We start from the raw sequence: 24,913 nt of genomic DNA, 5'->3' as shown, positions 1-24,913 counted from the left end.
AATAATTGACCGGTTAGCCGGTTTTCATCAAAATCGCCCGGTTTTGACAATTTTACTCCGGTTCTATTGCACGACCGGTCTTAATAGTATACCGTGCCGGTAAAGGGTCCGGTTCACCGGTTTTCCGGTTGAACCGACCGGCACGGTACGGTTTTTATTACACTGGGTGAAACTGGCGAAAAAACATAAGATATTTGGATCTCAAAAATAAATAAATAAAAACTAAACATTTTTATGTTTTTGTATTTAACTCGGATTGATTCATTTAAAGTATTACGTTTGAGTTACTATGGTAACTTCTTACATCTTTTGACTTAATTTACCTTAAAAAATCAAAATACTATCAAATATTATTTAATAATTTTATACTCCAAATTTAAAAAAAAAATTATATCTTGAGTTATCTAAGCAAACAAAACAAAGAAAGTTTTATTACCATATGTCAGAAAATATACGTTTTGATATTTTTTTAATTTGATTGACTCGATTGGTCTGAATAATCATAGACTTAAACCAGGCGAGTTGAATCAATTTATCCTAGTTTTTAACACAATAGTAGCTAAGCTAGTTTTTATAACATTAACTTTGACTATCAGGATGGCATATAATGTTACTTTTATTTTAATGTAAAATATCAATTTAATCTATTAAATTTGTAATGATCACCACTTATGAAAAGTAGTTATCTAATGAGTTCACAAATATTAAAATATCTATTATATTTATTGTTGTTACTGTAACTTGCAACAATTATAAATGACACGAAATAATACTTACTGGCTGATACACGACCAGATCGCTCTCTTTAAGACATTTCGTGGCACTGCCAAAAATGTGCAAGCATACTATCAACCACGCCGTCCCAAGATAAAACAGCTCAAATCTCTATTTTCGAATTCTTACTGCACTATAAGAACCGATCTCGAATACACCCACCCCAATATGACTACTAGTGTCAATTCTCGAAATTCCCAAGTAGTCATATTGTGAGGATTCGAGAATTGGTACTGATAGCCATATTGGAGTGGGGGTAGTCGAGATCGGTTCTTACAGTGCAGTAAGAATTCGATAACAGAGATCTGAGCTGTTTTATCTTGGGGACGGCGTGGTTGATAGTCTGCTTGAACATTTTTGGCAGTGCCACGAAACGTCTTAAAGAGAGCGACTTGATCGTGACTCAGTCAGTAAGTATTATTACGTGTCATTTATAATTGTTGCATGCTACGGTAACAACATTTATCATTCTTGATACTTATTTGGTAATCAAATAGATCTTTTTGATGACTAAAATTTACTAGCAATTTAACTTGTAGTGGCTATGTTTGACAAATCTTGTAGAAAAGCAATGAAGCCTAAAAAACTGACTAAAGCTCGAAAATGTAGCTAAAAGCTGGAAAGTCAGCAGAAGGTTGAAAAGCAACAAGCTCATGACTAATAAGCTAATGTGTTTTGTAAATGTAACCACTAAATTGGTTCAAAATGCTAAAATAATGTACAAGAGCTTATAATTTAGTGGGATTGACATAATTGAGTGGATTTTTTTGGTACAAATTTTCTAAGAGGATTGACTTGTGAGATTATGATATATGTAATTATACATCATATTTTATTATTGTTTTATATGCAAATTCATAACTAAATCATACATTTAATCTATCTCTTATAATTTCAACTTTATTGTATTAGTCCGGTAAAAAAAATCTTTATTATTTTTAAAGATTATCTTTTAATTTTACAAATCACATAATAATTAAGGTTGTAATATCAAATATAGAAAGATGAAATAAAGAAATAAATGATATAATGGTAGTGACAATTTTATAGAGGATGAATTTAAATTATAAACTTTTTCAATAACATTATAATCTCCATAATGATAGTGAAGTTTATAATGAGTATATAAAATTTAAGATGAATTTTATTTTACTATGCAAAGAATTAAGTTTTATCTTTTGGAAGATGTAAGGGATAATATATAGTGAAGAGATTGGATTTAGATTGAGAGGAAGTGGGGTGAACCTTATGCAATATATACCAACGGACATTGGTTCAAGTGGTACATGCTTGATTCCCCTTAAGTAAGAATACGAGTTCGAGTCTTGTGGATGAAAAAAATGTTCGTTGGGAGAGTTAGCCCCACATACCTGTGGATATTCCCGACTCGGACATGATTGTCTTCAATGCGAGAATACACGTGAGAAACAAAAAAAACCTTATGCAATATATGCACAAACATATCTGTCGGTTGACAATTAATATGTAGGGCCACTTGTGATTGTGGTGATAATATTAAGTCAATTTGAAATATGCAAATTAACACAAATGCTGTAGTAGGATAAGGGTAATGAAATAGCAGCTATAACTAATTTATAGCCTACATATATAAATATATAAAAATATTAAAATATATCAAATTAAATACATAACCAAAATAAGCATTAATAAATGTAATAAAACATAAATCCAAGTTTCTAATTCTTCAAAGTAAATTTATTATAAATCAAGCTTTAAGCTTCATAACATAAAAATTAAGTCTCTCTTCAGTAATTACTAGTATTATCAAGGTACTCTTCTTCATTAAATCCATTACTCCACTACTTAAATTATAAACCTTTTCAACCACAATATCATCTCCATCGTTTGTCTCTATCATATTCTTTTTAGAACCAAAAAACATATGCAACTTACTACCTAGATCCAGAAGCATATGCTTTTTGCTACCTATTCAATGTTCATCATCTTCAGCTACTTCTCCATCTTCACCTACTCTTCTAGTTAGTCACTCGTTACAACAATCATCAATGTCATTTAGCTTCATAATATTAGTTAAATTATGGAAGTCAAAGCACTCTTTAAGTATTTGGTTGTACTTGATAAAAAACAAATCTTGCAATTTCTTATGCTCAACTTTACTCCTCCTATTTGCATGAATTTGTTTTTTTTTTCTTTCATAAAAAGAATGTTAGTTTCATTTCACACTTTCAAGGTACAATCATTTAAAACTTAATACTAAGCTACTTACTTAGTTTTCTCAAATGTACTTCAATTACGTTCACATCCAAATGAACTATAAGTTAAGTTCAACACATTCGTTGCAATTTTTTCATAATTCTTCTACCATTCAACAGGATGCAAAATATCTCTTTATCTTATGGATGCCTTCAAGCTAAAGGTTATGGAAGATCTTCTATTATAACTTAATTCATTACTACTTTATCAACATTCTCATCCATGTTTTGTAGGATCAGAGCACCCCTGAGAATGCATTCTTGACAATGTACGTGCCTGCATAGTTTGGGACCCATTTCTACGAGCATCCTCCTAATTTGGGAGGAACTTTTTAAGTACTAAAGCCCCAAATTCGAATTCTATAGGAAGAACCTTTTTATCAAAAACCCTCGCAAAGTGTTGTGAAAACCGGATCGGAACGGACGATGCAATCGGTTCATCCTCTGAGAGGATTTGAAAACGACTCTGGTTTCCAGCCCTAACCGAATGAGGGTTGGACCACTTTGAATTGGGAAAATTCTAGTCTGACCGTGTTAAATCCGGTTAAACTACATTAACTAGGGAAGTAAACCAAACAATTCACTTAAAATTTAAAAAAAAATAGAACACTACTCTAATCTTTTGTTTTACCTTGATCCAAAAAATATAAACAAATATTAATTTAATATTATTATACATATTATTATTATATAAATTTTACATTTATATATAATTATATATTTATAGTTAAATAATATTAATTACATATGAAATCACCCAGTCTAATCGGACAATTTAATCGTTTAAACCAGTTAAACCTAATATAAGACCTCTTCTGGTTTGATGTCCGGCTTGGGTTTCACAATATTGCTATCGCCACTCCACCTTGATATAATTGCCCATGACAAATGGTCGTCAACCTTATCTCTTCAATCATATTCAATTACTCATACTTGGCTTAGACCCATTCTGACTCTTCTAGCTCTGCTTCCATCAAGACTATTAGGGAGGGAATTTCTACTTCAATGGGTGAAACAACTTCTATCCCGTACACTAGTGAAAATAGGGTTGCCCTAGTACTTGATCGAATGTTGGTGCGATATGCATGTAAAGCATATTGTAACTTTTCGTGCCAATCCTTGTAGTTTTCTACTATCTTGGCCACTATCTTTTTGACATTCTTATTCATCGCTTCAATTGCCCCATTCATCTTAGGATGTACATGGTTGAATTGTGATGTTGGATCTTGAATGCGTCACACAACTTCTTTACTTTGCCAACATTGAGATTAGTGCCATTGTCAGTGATTATCCTTTGTGGGACCCATATCTGCAAATGATCTCTCTTAGGAAGAATCTGACAAAAACCTTTTGAGTGATACTACTGTATGATGCTACTTCCACCCATTTGGTGAAGTAGTCAATTGCCACCAAAATGAATCATTGACCATTAGAAGCCTTAGGATTGATGGGCCTGATCATGTCAATTCCCCACACTGAGAAAGGCCATGGGGCGACCATACCCTGTAACAGGAAAAGTGGTGCATTAATTCTATCAGCGTACACCTGACACTTCTTACATTTCCTGACATAACCCACACAATTTGCCTCCATGGTGGTCCCATAGTAGCCACTTCTTAGATTTTTTCTCGCCATCATGTCCCTATTGGCATGAGTTATGCAAATCCCTTCATGTACTTCAGTCATGATTAATTGAATTTCCCTTGTATCAACGCATCTGAGGAGTATAGCATTGTGACTCGTTTTGTATAACACTTGACCATTCAAGAAGAAGGTCATCACCGAGCGACGAATACTTTCAAGCTTATCTCTTGCTTGTCCTCAAGCAAGTATTATGTCTAACTTTTACAATCATGTATGAACGAGGATATAGAAACCATGACCCAAAATAACAAGCAATCTCATGATACTTTTGAAATAATCCAGACGTAAAGACAAGACAATCACAAAGAAATTCAATTCAAGCTAAATCTTTGAATCATAACAGCTGCATGAATTAGGGTTACTTTTCTCTCATCACTCTCTTGTGTTTAAAGGTCATAGTGTTTCACTCAAAAAAATTCATGAATTAAATTACATAAGCTTGATCATAGACTAAATCACCACTAACTGTATTCGAATGCTTGCAAAAATCAAGAGATATTTAAATGATTGTAATATAACCGAAGTGAATGATTTAAGGTGGAATAGACCAAGAAAGGGTAATTCAAAAGGCTTAAATTGTTTCCTAAAATACTTAAACTTTTTAGACATCTGATTGAAGCATTAGAATTGTCTTAATAAGCGTTACTTTAACATATGATCCTTTTTTTATCAATCATTTTCTTTTCAATATACTTTTACAATCATCTCTCTTTTAGTATACCTTTTTTCATTTTTTATTCATTCTTATGATTTTCTAAAAGAGAAAGGATAAACAAAATTTCTTTTTCACCTTCTTATGGATTCTTTTACTAAACATGGCATTTTTACCTTTCCCATTGCTTCAACCAAACATAAAATTTATCCCAAAACCCTCATTTGAGTAGCAATGAAAAATGAGTGAAGTTTTGGATCAAAAGTTGGCAACTAATGGGATTTCAATGTTTATATCAAGCGATTGAAGATCAAATGAAAAAGTCATAATTGCCTCTATCATTTTAATGCATACAAACAAACTTCAATCTTCAAAAGGTCACAAATCAGGTTATAGAATGTACTATCATAGAAAATTATGCACTCATGAAAGAAAAATAAGGTCTTTATGCAATTGTCAATTTAAATAAGAACTCTTATTGTGTTTGGCACAAGTTACTCATATTTGGTACATACAACAGTAGTTATGAAGCAAAGACTTTTATTAAACCAAATTTAATTCACAATTGTAAAATTTAATGTCTTTTGCTATTATTCTATATCAAATTTTTTTAGTGGAGGGTCACAGGTCAACAATCGTCATTCATGCATATTTTTTCATTTAAAGCAGACAAACAACACATAGAATAAATCAGGAGATAAATGAGATATGAAATTTATGACAATGCATGATGATATGAATATTCACCCTACCAGAGCGAAGGTCTATACCAGCCGGTCCATCCGCACCAGCTGAGGTACGAGGTAGATTGGAGGTTGTCAGGACCTGGCCCCAACCAAGATTCTCATCTACTGACTCAACGCCAAGAGGGACGGAAGGAGTAGGCATGGCTACTTCACCGGGGCCTAGGGGGTACACCTCGAATCCTTCGATGGATTGACATTAGATGAGGTGGTGGAGAAAGAGGACGATGACTATGTAGAGTTAATTTGCATAGAGGATTCGATGGAGGTTATAGAGATATCTTCAGACTCAGAGATTGAGGAAGACCCAAGTGAGGTTTCAAGTGCACCAATAGTCTAGGAGCTCCTTTCTTTCTTTTGATAGGGAACTTGTGTAGGGTACTTTTGTAATGCCAACGGCCCCAACATTATTTTATTTTTATTTTTATTTTTAGTATTTGTTAGGGGCGAAGAATAGGCCTTGTATTTTGTAAATCATGATGTACGTATTAAAAATTCAAGAATTGATTAATGAGAAGTATTCAGAAAAAAAAAAGGTTTCGTTCAATTATATTTGAAGTATTAAGAAATTATTTCTGCAAAGGTTTGAAAATATGACGTCTTGAAAGAGAATAGATAAAATGGAAAAAAATGATTTGTAAGTTATATGTTACATAAAAAAATTACCTATTTTTCCAAGAGATTAAATATAGTAATTATGAAATGATTTCCGGGGCGTTACAATCTAAACTCTAATTTTCTTACTTAAAGAAGGACGAGATTAATGGTAGGACATGTGGATGTGGTGTGATTAATAATATAAATTTGTTCTAAAATACATAGTATATCTAATTCTCCATTAAAAATTTTACACATGGAACCTTAAATGTCATTTTCTTTTAGAATTTTGCGCAAATGATTTTTTTTCAAAAGTTCCAAACATCACCTTTTTAAAAGAATGATATTTAAAAGTGATTCTCTTTAAAAATTATTTTTTAAAGAATTGCTTTTATTAAAGTGATTTCTTAAGAAAAAGTGTTTTTTTTTAAGAAAGTTGTTGTTTGAACAATGATAATTTTTATTAAAAAAAACTGTTTTTTAAACAATATTTTTTAAAAAGAACCTTTTTAACATAAAATGTTTTATTGAAATTGTGGGTTTTGAAATGATTTTATTATAAAGTGTTTTTAGTTCTAATTAAAAAATCAAATGATTTAGATATTAATTGATCAAATCAATTAAATTTGATTCATGAATGAATTTAAATTCATCCATATACTTTAGATATGAATGGATTAGATAATTTAAAATTTGTATTTATAGATTTATATGGATTGGTGGGTGATTTTTCATCTATTAGAATCCAAATTCAAATCTATTTATTTTCCATCCTCAATAGTGAACACCTAATTTTGTCCTATCTAATTTGTTTTTACGAAAAATCATAATAATTTTAAATTCCAGGAAAAAAAAATTAATAAAATAATAATAAAAAGGACATCCTTATTACTTTTGTGATTTTATAGGATCAAATATTTTTTATATCAATTTATGGTTATTATGTAACTTTTTGGGATTTCATAGAATCAGAAATGATTTTTTTTGTCCAAAATAGGGCATCTTGCTAATTTTTAAAGCTAAATAAAATATTTTTACTCAACTATAAATTATTTGTGAATATATTTGAAAAAATAATTTTTTAAATGTCTTAGAACCAATTTATTTTTGAATCATAATCAACAGTCATTTATTTTTACCAATGGTTTCATATGAAATTTTAAATTGGTGGATTTAGTTTTTAATTTTATAAATTAATTAGTGGTTACTTTTTTATAAAAATCAAAATTCAATTTTATAGTTATAAAAAATTGCTATAAAAAAATTTGGGGTACAATCAAAATACACAGTAACATGGAAGAAAATCTGCCTAGAAAATGAAACTCATTAAAAACAAGAGAAAAATGTCTTGATTTTAGTGCCACGCCATTGCCCAATAATTTCCTATAAGTAAGTTTTAAGTGGTATGATAAACCTATGTTAAAACTGTACCGGTTATCAAACCGGTTAGGGTACTGGTATAGTGGTACAATGGTTTAATCGGTGGTTTAGTAATTAAACTGTATGTTGGTTAAATCGGATATACATACTTATATATATATATATATATATATAAATATATATATATAAACCTATAACAAAAAATTCCAAATAGGTTGATACTCAAATTTATAATTCATATTTATAATTTACTCAAAAATTCACATAAACAAACAACTTTACGTCTTTAACAAATCAAAAGACTAAATTACAAAACATATATGAATATAAAAGTATCACTTAACAACTGCAAAATATAAATAAATGACACAAGTTCGTAACTCACTCTACAAAACAATTAATTTTGAGTTTTAACATTTAACACCAAGGAGTCAAAGTTGTCTTATATCGTTATTATATTTTTCCACCAAATCATATCTTCAGACAATATTATAAGATTAGACAAATGCCACTGAGATTACACACGAATGTTATGAACCTAAAAGTGTAATCTAAGTATGTCTTGGAAGCATGTTGCTTGAAGTGTTGAATAAGGGTTGAAAAAATGAGTCACCTTGTAATGAGTTTTTAAGTTTTTTTCAAAAACAAAAAATATGTGTATGAACCGGCCGGTTTAGTTAAATACCGGCCGGTTTACCGGATTTGACCAGTTTTGATACTTAGCCGGTTCAACTTTATACTGTACCGGTTAGGGATCCGGTTCACTGATTTTTCGGTTGAACCGATCGGTACGGTACAGTTTTTACATCATTGATAAACCTTATATAAGGATTAAAATAAATATTTAAGTGTGACAATGAAAAATCAAGTAAATTATAGGATTATGAAAATTATTGTGTAAGCATTAAAAGCAAGTGTGAAGTCAATTTTAGTGTTTTGAGATATGAAGAAAATAAGTTTTGAGTATAATTAGAGATAAAAACTCTTAAAAGACTTTGTTTAATAAAAGATAAAGAATAAGAAGTTGGAGGTTACTGATACTATTAGAATTAGTCGATAAGTATAGTGAAGTTGAGACTTTTCCTATTGATAAAGCAGAGGTTAGTGTGGTCTTAGATTGTTCAATAGGAGTTCTTCGATGATCTATAAAGTCAGAGAATCTTGTATATTAATGATTTTGGATGTAAAATTATTTTTATATCTTTGGCATGTTGAAAACATGTGATTATGAATTTATTTGTCCTTTCCATAATACAAGTCTAGCTTATGGACATGATTATAAATATTGTACAATCAATTTAATTGGTAAGTCGATTAATCGATTCCAATATCATTATGGTATGAGAATTATATATAACATGCTTGTAATTAAACGGTCAAAGCCATAAAATACTGATTAACTTCAGTCAAAATGTATCATGTTGTACTATTAAAACCACTTTGTGCATGAAAAAGAATTTATATTTTTCAAAATGACAAAGTAAGGATTCAAACTTTTAACTTCATAGTTGCTTGTATCATGATAAGCTATTGAACCATTTTAATATTGAGTTGTATGTTACAAATAATAATATTCATATATATAAATTTAGAAGAGGGATTCATTAACATTCAATTTAAGTTACACTAATTACACTTAATATCAGTCATTCACTTTCTTAAATTCAACGGATCAAATATGTGAAACTTAAAATTTATTTAAGATTTCTCTTTTTCTCTCTCATCATTTATTTCAGTCACTCGTTTGGTCTGTTGGATTTAAGAAAATGAATAACTGAGATTAATTGTAAACTTAAATTAAATGTAAACGGATCCCTCGTCATAAATTTAATATAATATTAAAATATATAACTTAACTAATATGCATTTTGACTTGCTATTCAACAAACACTCATAACTACTATCCAACAACACTTTCGAGCGTTGTCTATGTGATTACAGTAGAATGTAGAGTAAGATTCAATGAAGTTTTAGTGAGCTTTGTAGAATATGTCACATATAACAACACTGCCCAAGCGAACGTTGTTATATATGTGACACTAATTGCAATAGCTAGAGACACTACGCTAGAATAGTAAAACAACGACGTTTAAAATTGTCATTTAACATAATTTTTGTGACGCATTCTATGTGAGCGCAATAGTACATAAGGTTATATTCAACAACGTTTTTTGAAGTGCTTTAGAAAGTAACATTTAACAACATTCACTGAAGCAAATGCAGTTAAATGTCTACTTTTTAAATAAGACAATATATCTCACAGACATTCTATCAAACACATGACAAGCAACTCCAACTCCATCATATTTACAATAGATTTGTTAAATCACCAACACCTCTAGCTACATTCAACCTTAATAGATTCCAATTTTATAAATTAATATATAAGTAATGGGATCTTATGCAAATTGTTCATTCTTTCTCCTCCAATGTGCAAGTCCTTACAAAGTGTTCTTATATTCTTCAATGATCAATGCAAGCTGTAAATACAAATAAAAAATGACATCTCTAAACAAATTGCAAAAGTTATGAGAAAATACAAAATTAGCAGCAATTGAGAAAGAAAATTTATCATTGTACTCAAACCATGTGTTCTAAACCAGTTAATCATAGCCAAAAGCCTAGAATACAATAACTGCGTAACTTCACAACAACTAAATATCACACAATTGGTGAACAAAGAAATAAATGAGCTAAAATAAGATAACGATTTACCTTATGATTGAAGAGAAAAACCCAAAATCTAGAACTTGTTTGAAGAGATAAACTAAAAACAAAAGAGAAAAAAATGTAACTTATAGAGAATAAGAAAAGTAAGAGAAATAATAAACTGAATGATATGTGTATTATTGTGTGAGGTTTTGTTTTTGAATCTGAAAAGATTCCCGCTCACTAAAACAAGCGTTTAACAACGCTTATTGAAGAATTGGTGTTAAATAAGTGAAGTATGACCTTTAACAACGCTTTCTTTCTTCAATAAGCGTTGTTAAAGATAACACATTTAACAATGCAACATTGCTTTCTTCAATAAGTGTGGTTAAATAACACCTTTAATAATGCTTATCGAAGAAGTGCGGCTAGATATATGAAGTGCAGGTCCTGCTAAAAATAACCCATTTAACATTACTTGCTTCAATAAGCACTGTTAATTCTCTTCCGCTTTACATTTAACAGTGTTCAACACATAGGTGTTATTGAATAAGCTTAGTTAAAAATCAAATTTGGCATAGTGACAGATGGTTGTTATATGTTATTAAATATTAGCACTCTAATTGATACATTATTAATAATACTCCTTATAAAACTTTCTTTGTTCATAGTATATAAATTAAAAATGTATTGATTGTTGTTATTTAGGAAAATTTACTCAGTAGTGATACATAATATTAAATATTTTATTTATTTCCCATATAAAATATATATTATTTACTATTTTAGAACACAAAAAGATAGCTAGAGCTAGAAAGGGCTTATTTCCTAAATATAATATCAATAAATGGAATATTTCGATTTGGACTATTCTATTCTATACCAAAATAATTATGATTGAGCTCCCATAATCCCTATAAATATGCCCAAAGAGTCTCTCATTTGTAAAATAAGGTGTTGAGTACATTAGGGTTGCTTGTTGTTTTTAAGCATGGGTGCACTTAGCTATGTTTTCATGCTCACAATTCTTTGTTGTTCTTTTCTAATTCACAATGTTGCTTTTGCTGCTGATTATGGATCAGCTCTCACAAAATCTATATTGTTTTTTGAGGGTCAAAGATCAGGGAAATTACCTCCTAACCAAAGAGTGCAATGGCGAGGAGATTCTGCCCTTACTGATGGTCAAAGTGCAGGAGTAAGATAATGTTTTATGCTCCCATGTTGACTTAATATGTATACATGCATGCATATTTACCTTATAATTGTATATTCTTGTTTCTTTTAAAATAATATAGTGTACATTTTTGTTACTTGTGTTGATATTCTAATCCTATATAGTATCTGAAATAAAGTATTGTACACTTGAATTTTGCTTTTATTTTATCTTTTAATAGAATCCCTTGCAATCCTTTATTATAAAAAATTTCTTGTTACATAAAAATAAACACAAAAGAACTCACTTTTATATAATTTTTTACTCAACTTTTAAATATGGATTACAGGTTGACCTTGTGGGTGGATACTATGATGCTGGAGACAACCTAAAACTTGGTTTTCCATTTGCATTTACAATGACAATGCTTTCTTGGAGCACAATAGAATTTGAAGACAAACTTACAGAGAAAAATGAACTTGACAATGCATTGAGCGCTATTAAGTGGGGAACAGATTATTTTATCAAAGCTCACACAGAACCAAACGTATTATATGGAGAAGTTGGTGAACCAGATTCAGACCATCAATGTTGGCAACGACCGGAGGATATGACTACACCACGTGATGCCTATAAGATTGATGAACAAAACCCAGGTTCTCTCCTTTCCTTTCTCGTTCATGGATCGGGTGTGGAGCCCTTGGAGTGTGTAATTTTGTTGTGGATAGGAGCACCACTTATTCTCCTAATATTTTTTCTTTTATAATATATTGCTGATAAAAAAAAACCCAGGTTCTGATCTTGCTGCTGAAACTGCTGCTGCTTTTGCTGCTGCTTCCATAGCATTTAAGACTGCGGATCCTAACTATTCAAGCACATTGCAATTGCATGCAGTTCAGGTATGATTTGATTTTGGAATATATATGTTATTCAAATTTTAAAATACACATGATATATATGTGGTTTTTATTTATTAAGGGACAAGAATAAAAGGTGCATGCTATTTCATTTTGACTGACATCACTTGTATCAAATAGTGTTTCTTATCATTACAATATAGGATTGATTTGAGACAGAGAATGAGACATTATTGGAGACTGATTTTTATCGGTTTCATCTTTTGTTTAAAAGGTGGGCTAGAATCAACCATTATGTAAAGTGTTTAACTTTTTCATGGAAGTAACTTAAAGGAAAATTTAAAATTTCTATAATTAAGAATTTGTTGTTATTTCGCAGTTATTTGATTTTGCAAAGAATCATCAAGGCTCATATTCAGATAGTATCTCTGCTGCACGTAAAGTATATTCTAGTAGTGGATATAAGGTAAGTCAATAATTAATGTATATTCTCATACATATATTATATTTATATTGCAAATCTACAAATATCTCAATTTTGGAAAGTATAGATTTATTGTTATTCCACGAGATTTTTAGTGATGGTAAAATTTCAATTATGTATAGAAAATGATAAAGTTGTCTTGTTCTTCATACCCTCCTTGATTAATTAATAAAATCTCATAAAATATATATATATATATATATATATATATATATATTATATTCCACTGTATAAAAAACATTTAATGAAAAAATGAAACATATGCTGTACATTAACAACTACAATATAGTATTTGAAATCAGATATTACTACTAGTAAAACAAGTCAAATTTGAAATACATATATATCTAAATACAATAAAGTTTTGTTTTTTTGTAAGCAAATATTAATAGTTAATATTTGAACTTGAACTCGAACTTTGAACCATTTTATACCCTTAATCCTTAAAACCTACACATTAATACAGGATGAATTACTATGGGCAGCAGCATGGCTTTATCGTGCCACTGAATTGAAAACTTACCTTGACTATTTGGGACAAGCCTCCGATACTGGTGGTGTACGATCTACCTTTAGTTGGGATGACAAATTCACAGGTGCACAACTTCTCGTAGCCAAGGTACTTTCATAAATTGAATCGAATTCAAAAATATTTTTATAATTATAAAATAATTCACATCGCAACCACCGCAATTCTCTTCGCAACACTCACAATGACTACAATTACAATTTTGTAGCTTCTTTTGGATGGTAAAGTAGATTCATCAGGGGTTTGGGCTCAGTTCAAGTCAGAAGGAGAAGACTATATATGCTCCCTTGCTGGGAAAGGAACTAGAAATGTGGCTAAAACGCCAGCGGGTCTCTTCTGGTTTCTTCCTGATAATAATTCACAATATGTTACAAGTGCTACATTTTTAATGTCCGTTTATGCTAAATATTTAACCGAAAAAGGTTCCTCATCTCTCCAATGTAATGGTGGCGCTATTACTCCTTCAGATCTCCAATCTTTAGTAAAAGCTCAGGTAAATCGATTAAACTCTACTTAGAAATTCGTCTTCTTTCGATTCAATATTGGGTTAAAAAGTATTTTTTAGGGTATCCTAACACATCTTATATTGGCTCATTTATCTTCTTCTTTAATACAAATTGACATATTTATATTTTTAACGGTATTTTTTATAAACTTATGATACTATTTGATTCTTTTTGGTGGTAATAACAATTAGGTGGATTACTTGTTGGGTTCTAATCCAAAAGGTTTGAGTTACATGGTGGGGTATGGCCCAAATTATCCACAACAAATTCATCATAGAGCAGCATCAATTGTATCAATTAAAGAGGATGCTACACCAGTAACTTGTAAAGGTGGGTTTGACCAATGGTTCAACAGAAATGCACCAAATCCTAATGTACTTGAAGGAGCAGTTGTGAGCACAGATGGAAATGATAATTATAATGATGATAAAAATAATTACCAAACAGCTGAGCCATCAACTGTAGTTAATGGACCTTTGGTTGGTGTTCTTGCTTATTTGGCTTAAATTTTATAGGCTAATTGCTAGCAGTTCTTATAGATCACAAAACTTAATTGTAATATGTGAAGTCTTCAAATGTATACTAGTATACATATTAAAAGAATAAAGATGTGTGGATAACATGCAAGACATAAATGATTATTAATGTGATCATGTTTCATATAGTTCTTGAATTGATATCAATAAGATTCCTACTTAAATAGTTATATATATAGACTTGAAAACTAGGTTGTAGAGTCTAGTTGAATCGGATAAGCAGTGAATTGGTATGGCACAATAATCATATTAGTCATACAATCATACATGTTAATATTGGTAAAAATATATTATATTTGTCAGTTTTCATTTAAACCATATCAATTATACAAATTATTTTTTATTCAAAATTTCAATTTTTATAAAAGTGGGAATTGAGTTAATATTTTGATATGTTTGATAGATTTGTATAGAAAAGAAGAAAAGAAAGAAAATTAAATAAATTAAAAAGGAGAGAATCAAGATTACTATTTAGATATGTTTGTAAATGTTTTCAAAGAGAATTAGACTGTATGAATTATTAGTTTTTTTAATGCTATAAACATGTTATCAATATACTATCTCATTTTAAAACCAAATATAAATAATGATGAATTGGAAAATAAATGCAGCATAATTGTTATTTTATTTTGCACATGAAAATAAAATGTGAATTTGGAGACAATAATGGGCTTAATCTATAAATAGGGTGCAAGACCCACACCAAAAGAACACAAAAAATATGTATGCTTGCAATGACTACTCTAACATTTGTTTGTGTTGACCTATGTTGTTCATTCTCTCCTTTAATGATAATAGCATTACTACTAATAATAATATATTATTATTCTATTTCGTTTTTTTTTTGCGAAGTGTTATTTCACACACCACTATTAAATAATAATAGCATATAATATAATGTTTAATTGAATAAAAATAGTTAAATATTTATTTCAAATATATAGTTTTTTTATGTGTGGCTATTTTAGAAGTGCTTAATATTTTTTTATACATTGAAAAAACAAAGTAACACTAATTTCTTAGGGATATATCTATTTGTTGGACTTCTAACACAAATATTGGTATCATCTCCCATATCTTGAAGTCATCTATAGCGTTTGATCCAATCTTGATTATATTGTCTGCAAACATGTTAGTATTCCTTAGCACAATTCGAAATTCAACATCCCAACCTCTACCATGTATAACATGAACATTGTTGACCACCTAAGACACTTTTTGCAATGACTTGGTATTCCACATGAAATAATATGAACTGTTTCTACATAATCAGACTCTATAATAACATTATAAATACGCATACACCATGCCCTCTTAAACCATGTTCCATTGACATGAATTTCATTAAAGTTAAAGATCTAATCCTAAAAGTTGTCAAGTATCTTGATATCCATCGACCTTCATGGTTACAAATAACACCACCTCCAATAGACCTAGACTACACATTACAACGCCCATAAACATTAAGTTTGACCCAACCATCTTGATGTCAACACTATTGTACTTGAGCTACACCATCATCGTTGTACTCAAAGTTGTCCTTACTATACCAATCCTTAAAGTCGTGATGAACATTGTGAGTAACATAAGTAACAACCCAGTTTTTAGTACCAAGAATGGATGTATTCCTCCACCTCCATGACCATCATACTCCAGCCATAAACAACCAACCAAATTGAAGCCTTGAATTATCTATTAATCAATTCAATAATGATTGACTAGTGGAGGAAGATGGAACATTAAACCCAATATACCACTAGAAAAGAGTTGAATGTTAGAATACTACCACATTGAATGCATGCTAGTGATGTAAGCAAGCTACTTTTGAATCACGACATGTTAGTTGGAAGGGAATCACAAGCCGCAAGTCAACACATAAAATTTTCGCTCTCATGTGTTTTTAATCTCCACACTCACCTCCAAGAGGCTTGAGAAGAATTGGTTAGAACGATCTCAAATATAATTCTGACTAAATACTTTTAGGTTGATGTTGTTAGTACTGCTAGTTCTGTTTCTAACCATGTTTTAATTAGACTTATTTTAAAGAAAACCCATATGAACTTTATAGTGGAAGAAAAAAATAAAATTACTCACTAGCATGTATTTGGATAAAAATGTTTGTTCTTAACAATGGAAAAGACAATCTTGGTGAATTTGATACTAAATATGATGAATGAATATTACTTAGTTATTCTCTTACTAGTAAGGCATGCAAAATATTTAATAAGAGAACTCTTACGATTGACGAAAATAAAGAAATTTACCATTACATCACATAACAATATTCCAATTGAAGGAGAACATAATGATATAGAGTGAGTGAAACACAATGATAATATACCTTAACTTGTAGAGCAATGATGATCTACCAAAAGAATGGAGAAGTCATAGAGATCATCCAATAGTCAACATAATTTGAGATATAAACGAGGGAGTATCTACTCGACTCAATCTTAATGATACATATTTGAATATGGCTTTTGCTTCTAAAATTAAACCATCTAGAATATGTGATGCTATAGATGATCATTATATTCTTGCCATGCAAGAAGAATTCAATTAATTTGAGAGAAACAAAGTTTGAGAAGTTGTTTGGGGACTTGAGAATAGACAAGTTATTTGTACTAGATGGGTCTTCAAAAAATGATATAATAGTTAGAAATAAGATAATGTTAGTATCTCAATGATACAATCAAAAGGAGGGCATAGATTTCGATGAAACTTTTGCTCCTATTGTTAGACTAGAGGCTATTATATTATTTTAAGCAAATACATGTTCTTTAAATTTTCAATTATATCAAATGGATGTCAAGAGTGATTTCTTAAATGGTTATATATAAGAGGATGTGTATATTGAACTACCTCTAGATTTTGAGGATTATAAACACTCATATCATGTATATAAACTAAAGAAAATACTTAATAGATTGAAACTAGATCATAGAGCTTGGTATGATATATTAAATAATTTTCTATGTCTAAAAGGATTTGAAAAGGGAATGGTTGACACTATATTTTGAATGAATCCATGTGTAGTGATTTCTCTAATATGATGCAAGTAGAGTTTGAGATGTCAATGATGAGAAAGTTGAATTGCTTTCTTGGTCTTCAAATAAACAAATCTGGGATGAAGTCTTTGAAAATCAATCCAAGTAATATAAAGAACTACTGAAAATATTTGATATAGATTAATGCAAAGTAATTCCTATGTCAACGATTTTTAGTATATGCTAATATCTTAGGTATCAATCTAAACCTAAGGAATCACATCTAGTTAGTGTCAAGAGAATAATAAAATATCACAAAGGAACAACAAATGTAGACTTATGATACCCTAAAGGAGGCATATATGATTTGATCTGGTAATCTGGTTCAGACTTTGATGGATGCAAAAATAAACAAAAGAGTACTAAATGAACATTTCATATATTAGGAAATGCCCTAGTATCTCTGTCTTGCAAAAAGTAGACTTGTATTGCATTAAATACTTTTGAGGCAGAATATAGGGAGCGCATCTTCTATTCTAAACATTGTACCACTCTATGTACCCTGTGTTTTTATGACCAATGAGAAACAAGGGGTATGTAGAATGGTACAATGTTTAGGACAGAAGATGTGGTTCCTAGAGTATATTTGCAGCACGAAGTAGTTGTGCACAAGCTTTGTGAGTCAAACAACAATTATGAGAGTATGAACTAGATCTTGGTTGCATTTCCCTTAAATGTGGCAGCGCTAGTGCCATCAACTTAACCCATAATCTAAAAATGTATTCTAGAACCAAATACATAGATATAAGCCATTATTTCCTAAGGAACCGTGTGCTTAAAAAGATGTGAAATTAAAGTTTATTGATACCATGATCGACTTGCAAATATCTTCACAAGATGCTTATCTAGAGAATCATTTTATAAAATTAGGAGAGAACTAGACATCTTAGATGAAAATGACTTATCAGACGTCGATGGTGTAATATTAGTCATAATTACTATATCATAATTACTATATCATAATTACTATATTGACAAAATTTGTTATAAAAGATAAGATAATAAAAACTAAATCATAATTACTATATCAGACGTCAATGGTGTAATATTAGTCGTACAAGTCATGAAGGATGAAATCGTGTTTTAATACCATGTAAAAAATTATAAAATACAAAAAAATTGATCAAATGTGTATATAAAATAGACAAAATAACTTACTATATACACAAAAACTATTATTAATAATAAGATAATAATAACTCAAATAATAACTATCAAATTAAACTTAACATCATAATTATTCAAATAAAATAAAAGTAATTAAATTTCAATTAAAATATTACTACATAAATTCAAATATCATCTAAGACTATTCACGGACCCACTCACCCACCTCAAACTTGTAAACCTTTTTGGTTTATTTTGTCCGTAACACACCAAACAAGATGTTAGTATTTATTGGTATAAAGTCATGTTAGATCTCCATAATAATTAAAACATTAATCTTTGTTGGATTTAATTTATGTGAGCAATATTTGTTGAGAGAAGTAATCACACATCCTAAAATGTATTACTTCCTTACTAAAAAGTGAAAGATATATTTTGTGGTACAAAAAAAACTATCATACGTACATGCATCATAGTTAATGGATTAATCCAAGAGCCACTTTGAGATAAATCTCTACTTAAAATGATGACTCTATTATTCAATTTGATTAACCATTTATTGTTCTTTTTGACATTCTTAATTGAAAACTTTCTAACTATCTCATTCTGAATTTTATCTTTTTCCCACATTTGAGCTTTGCGTAACACAAACATCTTTCTTCCAAAATTTATTGACTACTGCAATTGGGACAGGATACATAAATAAAACTTAACTTGAAGTTCTATCCGATGTAACAAGAAAAAAGGAAATTATATTGAAAATTATAAAAAATACTTAGAAAAACATTTATATAAACAAATTTACACATAAAGTTAAAAAAAATGTAATCTAAATCTAGACCTCTTAATTGTATTTTTCTCAATTTACAGCTGTGCACAGGATGGGAATGAAAACTTTGCAGTTAACCATTGGTTTTAAAAAATACTCATTATTGCTCAGCATTAATTTTCCAAAATAAGAATTTAACCATTTCACATTTCACATATAGAAAAACCTCTTATATATGGCCATTATTAAAGACTTTTTATCAACCATGATTCCTTTGATATTGTTCTCCTAATTTAAGCAATTTTGCCTAATTCACTCAGCTGCATTTTATACAGAAATGCTAAAATAACTTTATCTTTTTATTTCAAATCAATCGAATATTGTCAGATGCAATATTCTAATATGTTAAATTTAAAAATTAATTTAATTTTTATTTTATATATATTTATCAATTTTTTATTAGTGGTATTGAGTTAGATATAAAAAATAGTATAGAAAATCTAAATTGCTACATTTTTAACCATATCCTATTCACAAACAGCCTGTACATAAACATCTCCACCATTAATCATTATAAAAAATTTCCAATTTCAACTCAATAATCCTAAATTAATTATAAAAATCACATTTGTTGTAATATTTATTGTGAAACTCAAACTGTACATCAAATTGGAAAATGTCTCATATTGATTTAACCAGTTGAACCATTTGGTCAGACGAGGTAATTTTATACCTAATTAATAATTACCTACGATATATAATTATATATAAATGCCAAATATTATATAGGTTAGTCTTAGTCCGATCAATGAGTAGATCAGACAAACTGCTTGATTCGGTCTGGTTCTTGTAACATTAATATATATATATTGTAATTCATTTATTTTCATTAATATATATATATATATATATATATATATATATATATATATATAATATAATGTATGACTATTATTTCATTTTATTTTTCATATTCTTATAACCTAACAGTTTTATATTGAAATCACTTTGACTTTGCTTTGTGATCGTATAGTGAGAGAGAGATATGGGAGAAGAAGATAACTTGAAGGGTGAAGAAGCTTTTAAGAACTCTTATGTACCAAAGTGGAGAAATCAAATAACAATTAGGTCAGTGGTTACAAGTTTTATCCTAAGCATCGTCTTCAACTTCATTGTGTGCAAACTCAACTTCAGCACTGGGATCATTCCATCACTCAATGTAGCTGCAGGGTTGTTAGGGTTTGCAGTGATCAAGTCCTACACTGCACTCCTCAACAAGTGTCGCCTTCTCAAACAACCTTTTACTCGTCAAGAGAACACTGTCATCCAGACATGTATCGTTGCATCCTCGGGAATCGCATTCAGCAGTGAGTTTTTGTATCGTTATCGCCACCTTTTTTCGATCTTATTGTATCATTTCAAGTTTTAAATTTGGGTCCCCGATCATTGAAACTAATGCATGATGGCCACACGTTAGGTTTTGGTCGTATAGAAACTGCTATTACAATTTACAACCACTAATTAAAACCTTTGTACGCTTTACTTGGGGTCAAATTATAGGTTTTTATGTTACGACCAATGTCATGGTTGAAAAAATGATTGTGATATGACCCAATTACAATCTTGGTGAACGTGAAAACAGGATCCACAATTTTCAGAGAAAAAAATCTCATCTTATCTCTAACCCATTAAATTTTAGGAAATAATTAAGTAACAATTTTTAATTGCACGGAACAACAAAGTAAGATAAGAATGAACACAGTGATATTATCAAAAAAAATTGCTGGCTACAATTCAAATTAAGGACGTAACATAGCTTAGCATGTTATTACCAAAAATTCATGTGAATAAACATTCTCATTGTGCAAATAATAATCTGCTTCTTCTTCTACTTTTGCATAAACTAAATTAATTCAGTATTTTCCTATAGTTTAATCCACTCATACGAAATGTCAGTGTTGAAATAATACAATAAAAAATGGAAACCATAATTCTCCTTAATTTTTTTTATTTGCCCCCATTATAACCAAAACCTGGGTCAAGTTATCATCACACTGAATTTTTACATAGGAAAAAAAAACTCTTGGACAAGTTTCATATGAAATTGTTTAGTGAATGGAATTGGAAGCTATAGCATTTGTTATGTCACTCATCTCTTTGAAAATGTTGTAAACGGATTTTATTCTTATGTAAGAGTTTTATATACTGCGACACTAGTTTATTGTTCATGTGACACTATTGAATAGGTGGTACTGGGAGTTATTTACTTGCAATGAGTCCATACATTTCTGCTGAAGTTGGTGGGGGTGGGGACACACCAATCAATACAAAGGTTCTCTCCCTTGGTTGGATGATTGGTTTTCTCTTTGCTGTTAGCTTTGTGGGCTTGTTCTCTATTATGCCTCTAAGAAAGGTTGGTAATAATAAAGAACTTTTGAGTTATGCAATTGAACTTTCATATGATTTTGATTATAATTTTTATTAAGTGTAACATTTCAAAATTTGCATTCCTACAGCTTATGGTTTTGAAGTACAAACTAACATACCCAAGTGGAACTGCTACAGCTCACCTTCTCAATAGCTTACACACACCAAAAGGAGCAAAGCTAGCAAAGTATTTATTAATTATTACAAGCAATTTCAATTTACAATGTTTTTGTTTGTTACCAGAGTATAATATCTATAGACTATTAGTATAAAGATTTAATTTATATATAATCAGTACGTTATTCATCATTCATTTATATTATTATGTTTAAAAGTCAATAAGATGCAGTGAAAATGTAAAAAAAAAAAACAGTGTCAAATACATACATTTATAAAGATAATGCTATCATTCTTATATATACAGGAAACAAGTTGCTATGCTCTTCAAAAGCTTTTTAGGAAGCTTTTCTTTTGGGTTTTTCCAATGGTTCTTCAATGGAGGAGACGGTTGTGGATTCAGCAGTTTTCCCACATTTGGTCTTCAAGCCTTTGACCAAAAGTATGCATATATATGTCTTTGACCAAAGCATATTTTATCTTTTATTTAAAGTTTTTTTAGCAAATGGCATAGAGTTTTTATTCATATATTTAAGATAACTGAATTCCCTTTTCAATAAGCATTGTTATTCATTTGATTGGCCTCAAAATTATTTGTTTCTGATTGTGTATAATATGATTTCTGAAGAGATTAATTTGTGAACAATGCATAACTTGAACATGGTTTCACAGGTTCTATTTTGATTTCTCATGCACTTATGTTGGAGTTGGAATGATCTGTCCTTACATAATAAATATATCTTTGCTTCTTGGATCTATACTCTCATGGGGTATTATGTGGCCTCTGATTGAGCAAAAGAAAGGTGACTGGTATAGTGCAGAGCTATCTGCTAAAAGTTTAAGTGGAATCCAAGGATATAGGGTACCCTACACTACTCCTTCATCCACTAGCAAAATGTATTTGATTATAATTTGTTAACCCTTTTCAAAATTCTGCAGTTTTAACTACAATTCAATGTAACAAATTTATGAACAGGTCTTTGGTGCTATAGCTATGATGCTTGGTGATGGTCTTTACCATTGTATCTCCATGCTATTACAAGTTGCCTATAATCTTAAGGTACAATACTCCAAGAAAAATGAGATTTCATCCTCTGTAAACCCTGAAGGTGATGATTACCAAACTTCAGAATTGGATTTCGATGAGGCCCGCCGAGTCGAGTATTTCTTGAAAGATCAGATTCCAAATTGGGTTGCTTGCACTGGTTATGTAGTCCTTGCAACTGTTTCCATCGTAACTGTATCACATATCTTTCCTCCACTGAAATGGTATCATGTACTAGTAGCTTATCTAATTGCTCCTGTTCTGGCTTTCTGCAATGCTTATGGATGTGGTCTCACAGATTGGTCTTTAGCATCAAATTATGGCAAAATTGCAATCATTATTTTCAGTTCTTGGGTAGGACTACCCAATGGAGGTATACTTGCTGGTCTTGTATCTTGTGGTGTTATGATGAGCATTGTTTCAACAGCTTCTGATTTAATGCAAGACTTCAAAACTGGGTATCTTACACTTGCATCTCCGCGATCTATGTTTCTAAGCCAAGTTATAGGCACAGCCATGGGTTGCATCATGTCACCTTTGATCTTTTGGTTTTTCTACAAAGCTTACACACTTGGTGACCCTCTAGGCTCTTACCCTGCACCTTATGCTCAAGTCTACCGCGGAATTGCGCTTCTTGGTGCAAAGGGTTTCTCCTCTCTTCCAAAGCATTGTCTAACACTAGCTATCATATTATTTTGCACTTCTGTGCTCATTAATATAATACATGATCTCTTGATCCGTTATGAGACCAAGTATAAGATACATAGGTATATTCCAAACCCAATGGCCTTGGCTATTCCATTCTATCTTGGTGGATATTTTGCAATTGATATGTGCATTGGAAGCTTGATTCTGTTTATATGGGAGAAAAAGAATAAGCAAAAGTCTAAAGATTTTGCTCCTGCATTAGCATCTGGACTCATTTGTGGTGACTCTTTATGGAGTGTTCCAGCTGCTATACTTTCTCTTGCTGGTGCTCAATCTCCAATTTGCATGAAGTTTTTATCTGCCTCTGTGAATGTAAAGGTTGATAAATTCTTGTCTGGTAAGTGATGATCTTGTTTCAATGACATCAAGTTAGGGACATGTTTTCGGAACAAGTGATCTTGTTTGGATGTTCTTTCTGGAAAATCATGTCTAGTTTATGTGTTATGACATTTTTGGGTTTGTTTCTATAGTTAAATATGGTCATTGAATTTTCATGTTGTTAATTGTAACTAAGAAATAAATAAATTTGTGAAAGCTTGGGTATATATTCTTTTTTTTATTCACATGTTGATATGATCAAGTTAAATTTGAAATCAAATATTCTAAACATTAAGTTTATTTTATTGATATTTTAAAGCAACTAGATTATTGTGCAAGTCTTTTGTAATTGTAAGTCAATAATATCGAGTATCTGAATCCTCTCCAATTCTGAACCTAGATTTTAACATGTGATAAGAAAAAAGTAAGGTCCAATTTTTTTTATTTTTTGAATTAAGTAAATCATAAAGTAATATATTTATTTCCCCCTTGCAACAAGAAAAATGTAATATAGTTTAATATTTTTATCCTTAAAATATAATGATATGACAATTTTATCCCTATATATAAGTGCAAAAGTATTCACTTGACTCTCCATTAATGGAGAAGATGTTAACTCGTCCATTGAGAATATTTT

General features: G+C 30.2%; 2 protein-coding genes across 2 annotated transcripts; both read left to right on the top strand.

The window, feature by feature from the left end:
• On the top strand, positions 11,647–14,788 carry LOC109356122 (endoglucanase 14-like). The gene is made up of 7 exons (XM_019599461.1): positions 11,647–11,868; positions 12,176–12,482; positions 12,619–12,725; positions 13,063–13,149; positions 13,634–13,786; positions 13,905–14,189; positions 14,394–14,788. The coding sequence occupies exons 1-7, from the start codon at positions 11,665–11,667 to the stop codon at positions 14,706–14,708; spliced, it is 1,458 nt and encodes a 485-aa protein (XP_019455006.1). The 5' UTR covers positions 11,647–11,664; the 3' UTR covers positions 14,709–14,788.
• On the top strand, positions 20,664–24,491 carry LOC109356022 (probable metal-nicotianamine transporter YSL7). The gene is made up of 6 exons (XM_019599341.1): positions 20,664–21,028; positions 21,908–22,074; positions 22,178–22,275; positions 22,513–22,647; positions 22,878–23,067; positions 23,182–24,491. Exons 1-6 carry the CDS (start codon positions 20,707–20,709, stop codon positions 24,301–24,303), a joined length of 2,034 nt encoding a protein of 677 aa, XP_019454886.1. The 5' UTR covers positions 20,664–20,706; the 3' UTR covers positions 24,304–24,491.

This window comes from Lupinus angustifolius, chromosome LG09, assembly GCF_001865875.1.
Source record: "Lupinus angustifolius cultivar Tanjil chromosome LG09, LupAngTanjil_v1.0, whole genome shotgun sequence".
NCBI classification, from domain to species: domain Eukaryota; kingdom Viridiplantae; phylum Streptophyta; class Magnoliopsida; order Fabales; family Fabaceae; genus Lupinus; species Lupinus angustifolius.
This window is presented reverse-complemented; position numbering and strand designations above follow the sequence as displayed.

Coding starts and splice junctions, on each gene's coding strand:
- LOC109356122 (XM_019599461.1), top strand. CDS start 11,665: ATGGGTGCACTTAGCTATGTTTTCATGCTCACAATTCTTTGTTGTTCT. Junction 11,869..12,175: donor CTGATGGTCAAAGTGCAGGA/GTAAGATAATGT, acceptor TATGGATTACAG/GTTGACCTTGTGGGTGGATA. Junction 13,150..13,633: donor ATTCTAGTAGTGGATATAAG/GTAAGTCAATAA, acceptor ACATTAATACAG/GATGAATTACTATGGGCAGC.
- LOC109356022 (XM_019599341.1), top strand. CDS start 20,707: ATGGGAGAAGAAGATAACTTGAAGGGTGAAGAAGCTTTTAAGAACTCT. Junction 22,075..22,177: donor CTATTATGCCTCTAAGAAAG/GTTGGTAATAAT, acceptor GCATTCCTACAG/CTTATGGTTTTGAAGTACAA. Junction 22,276..22,512: donor AAAGGAGCAAAGCTAGCAAA/GTATTTATTAAT, acceptor TTATATATACAG/GAAACAAGTTGCTATGCTCT.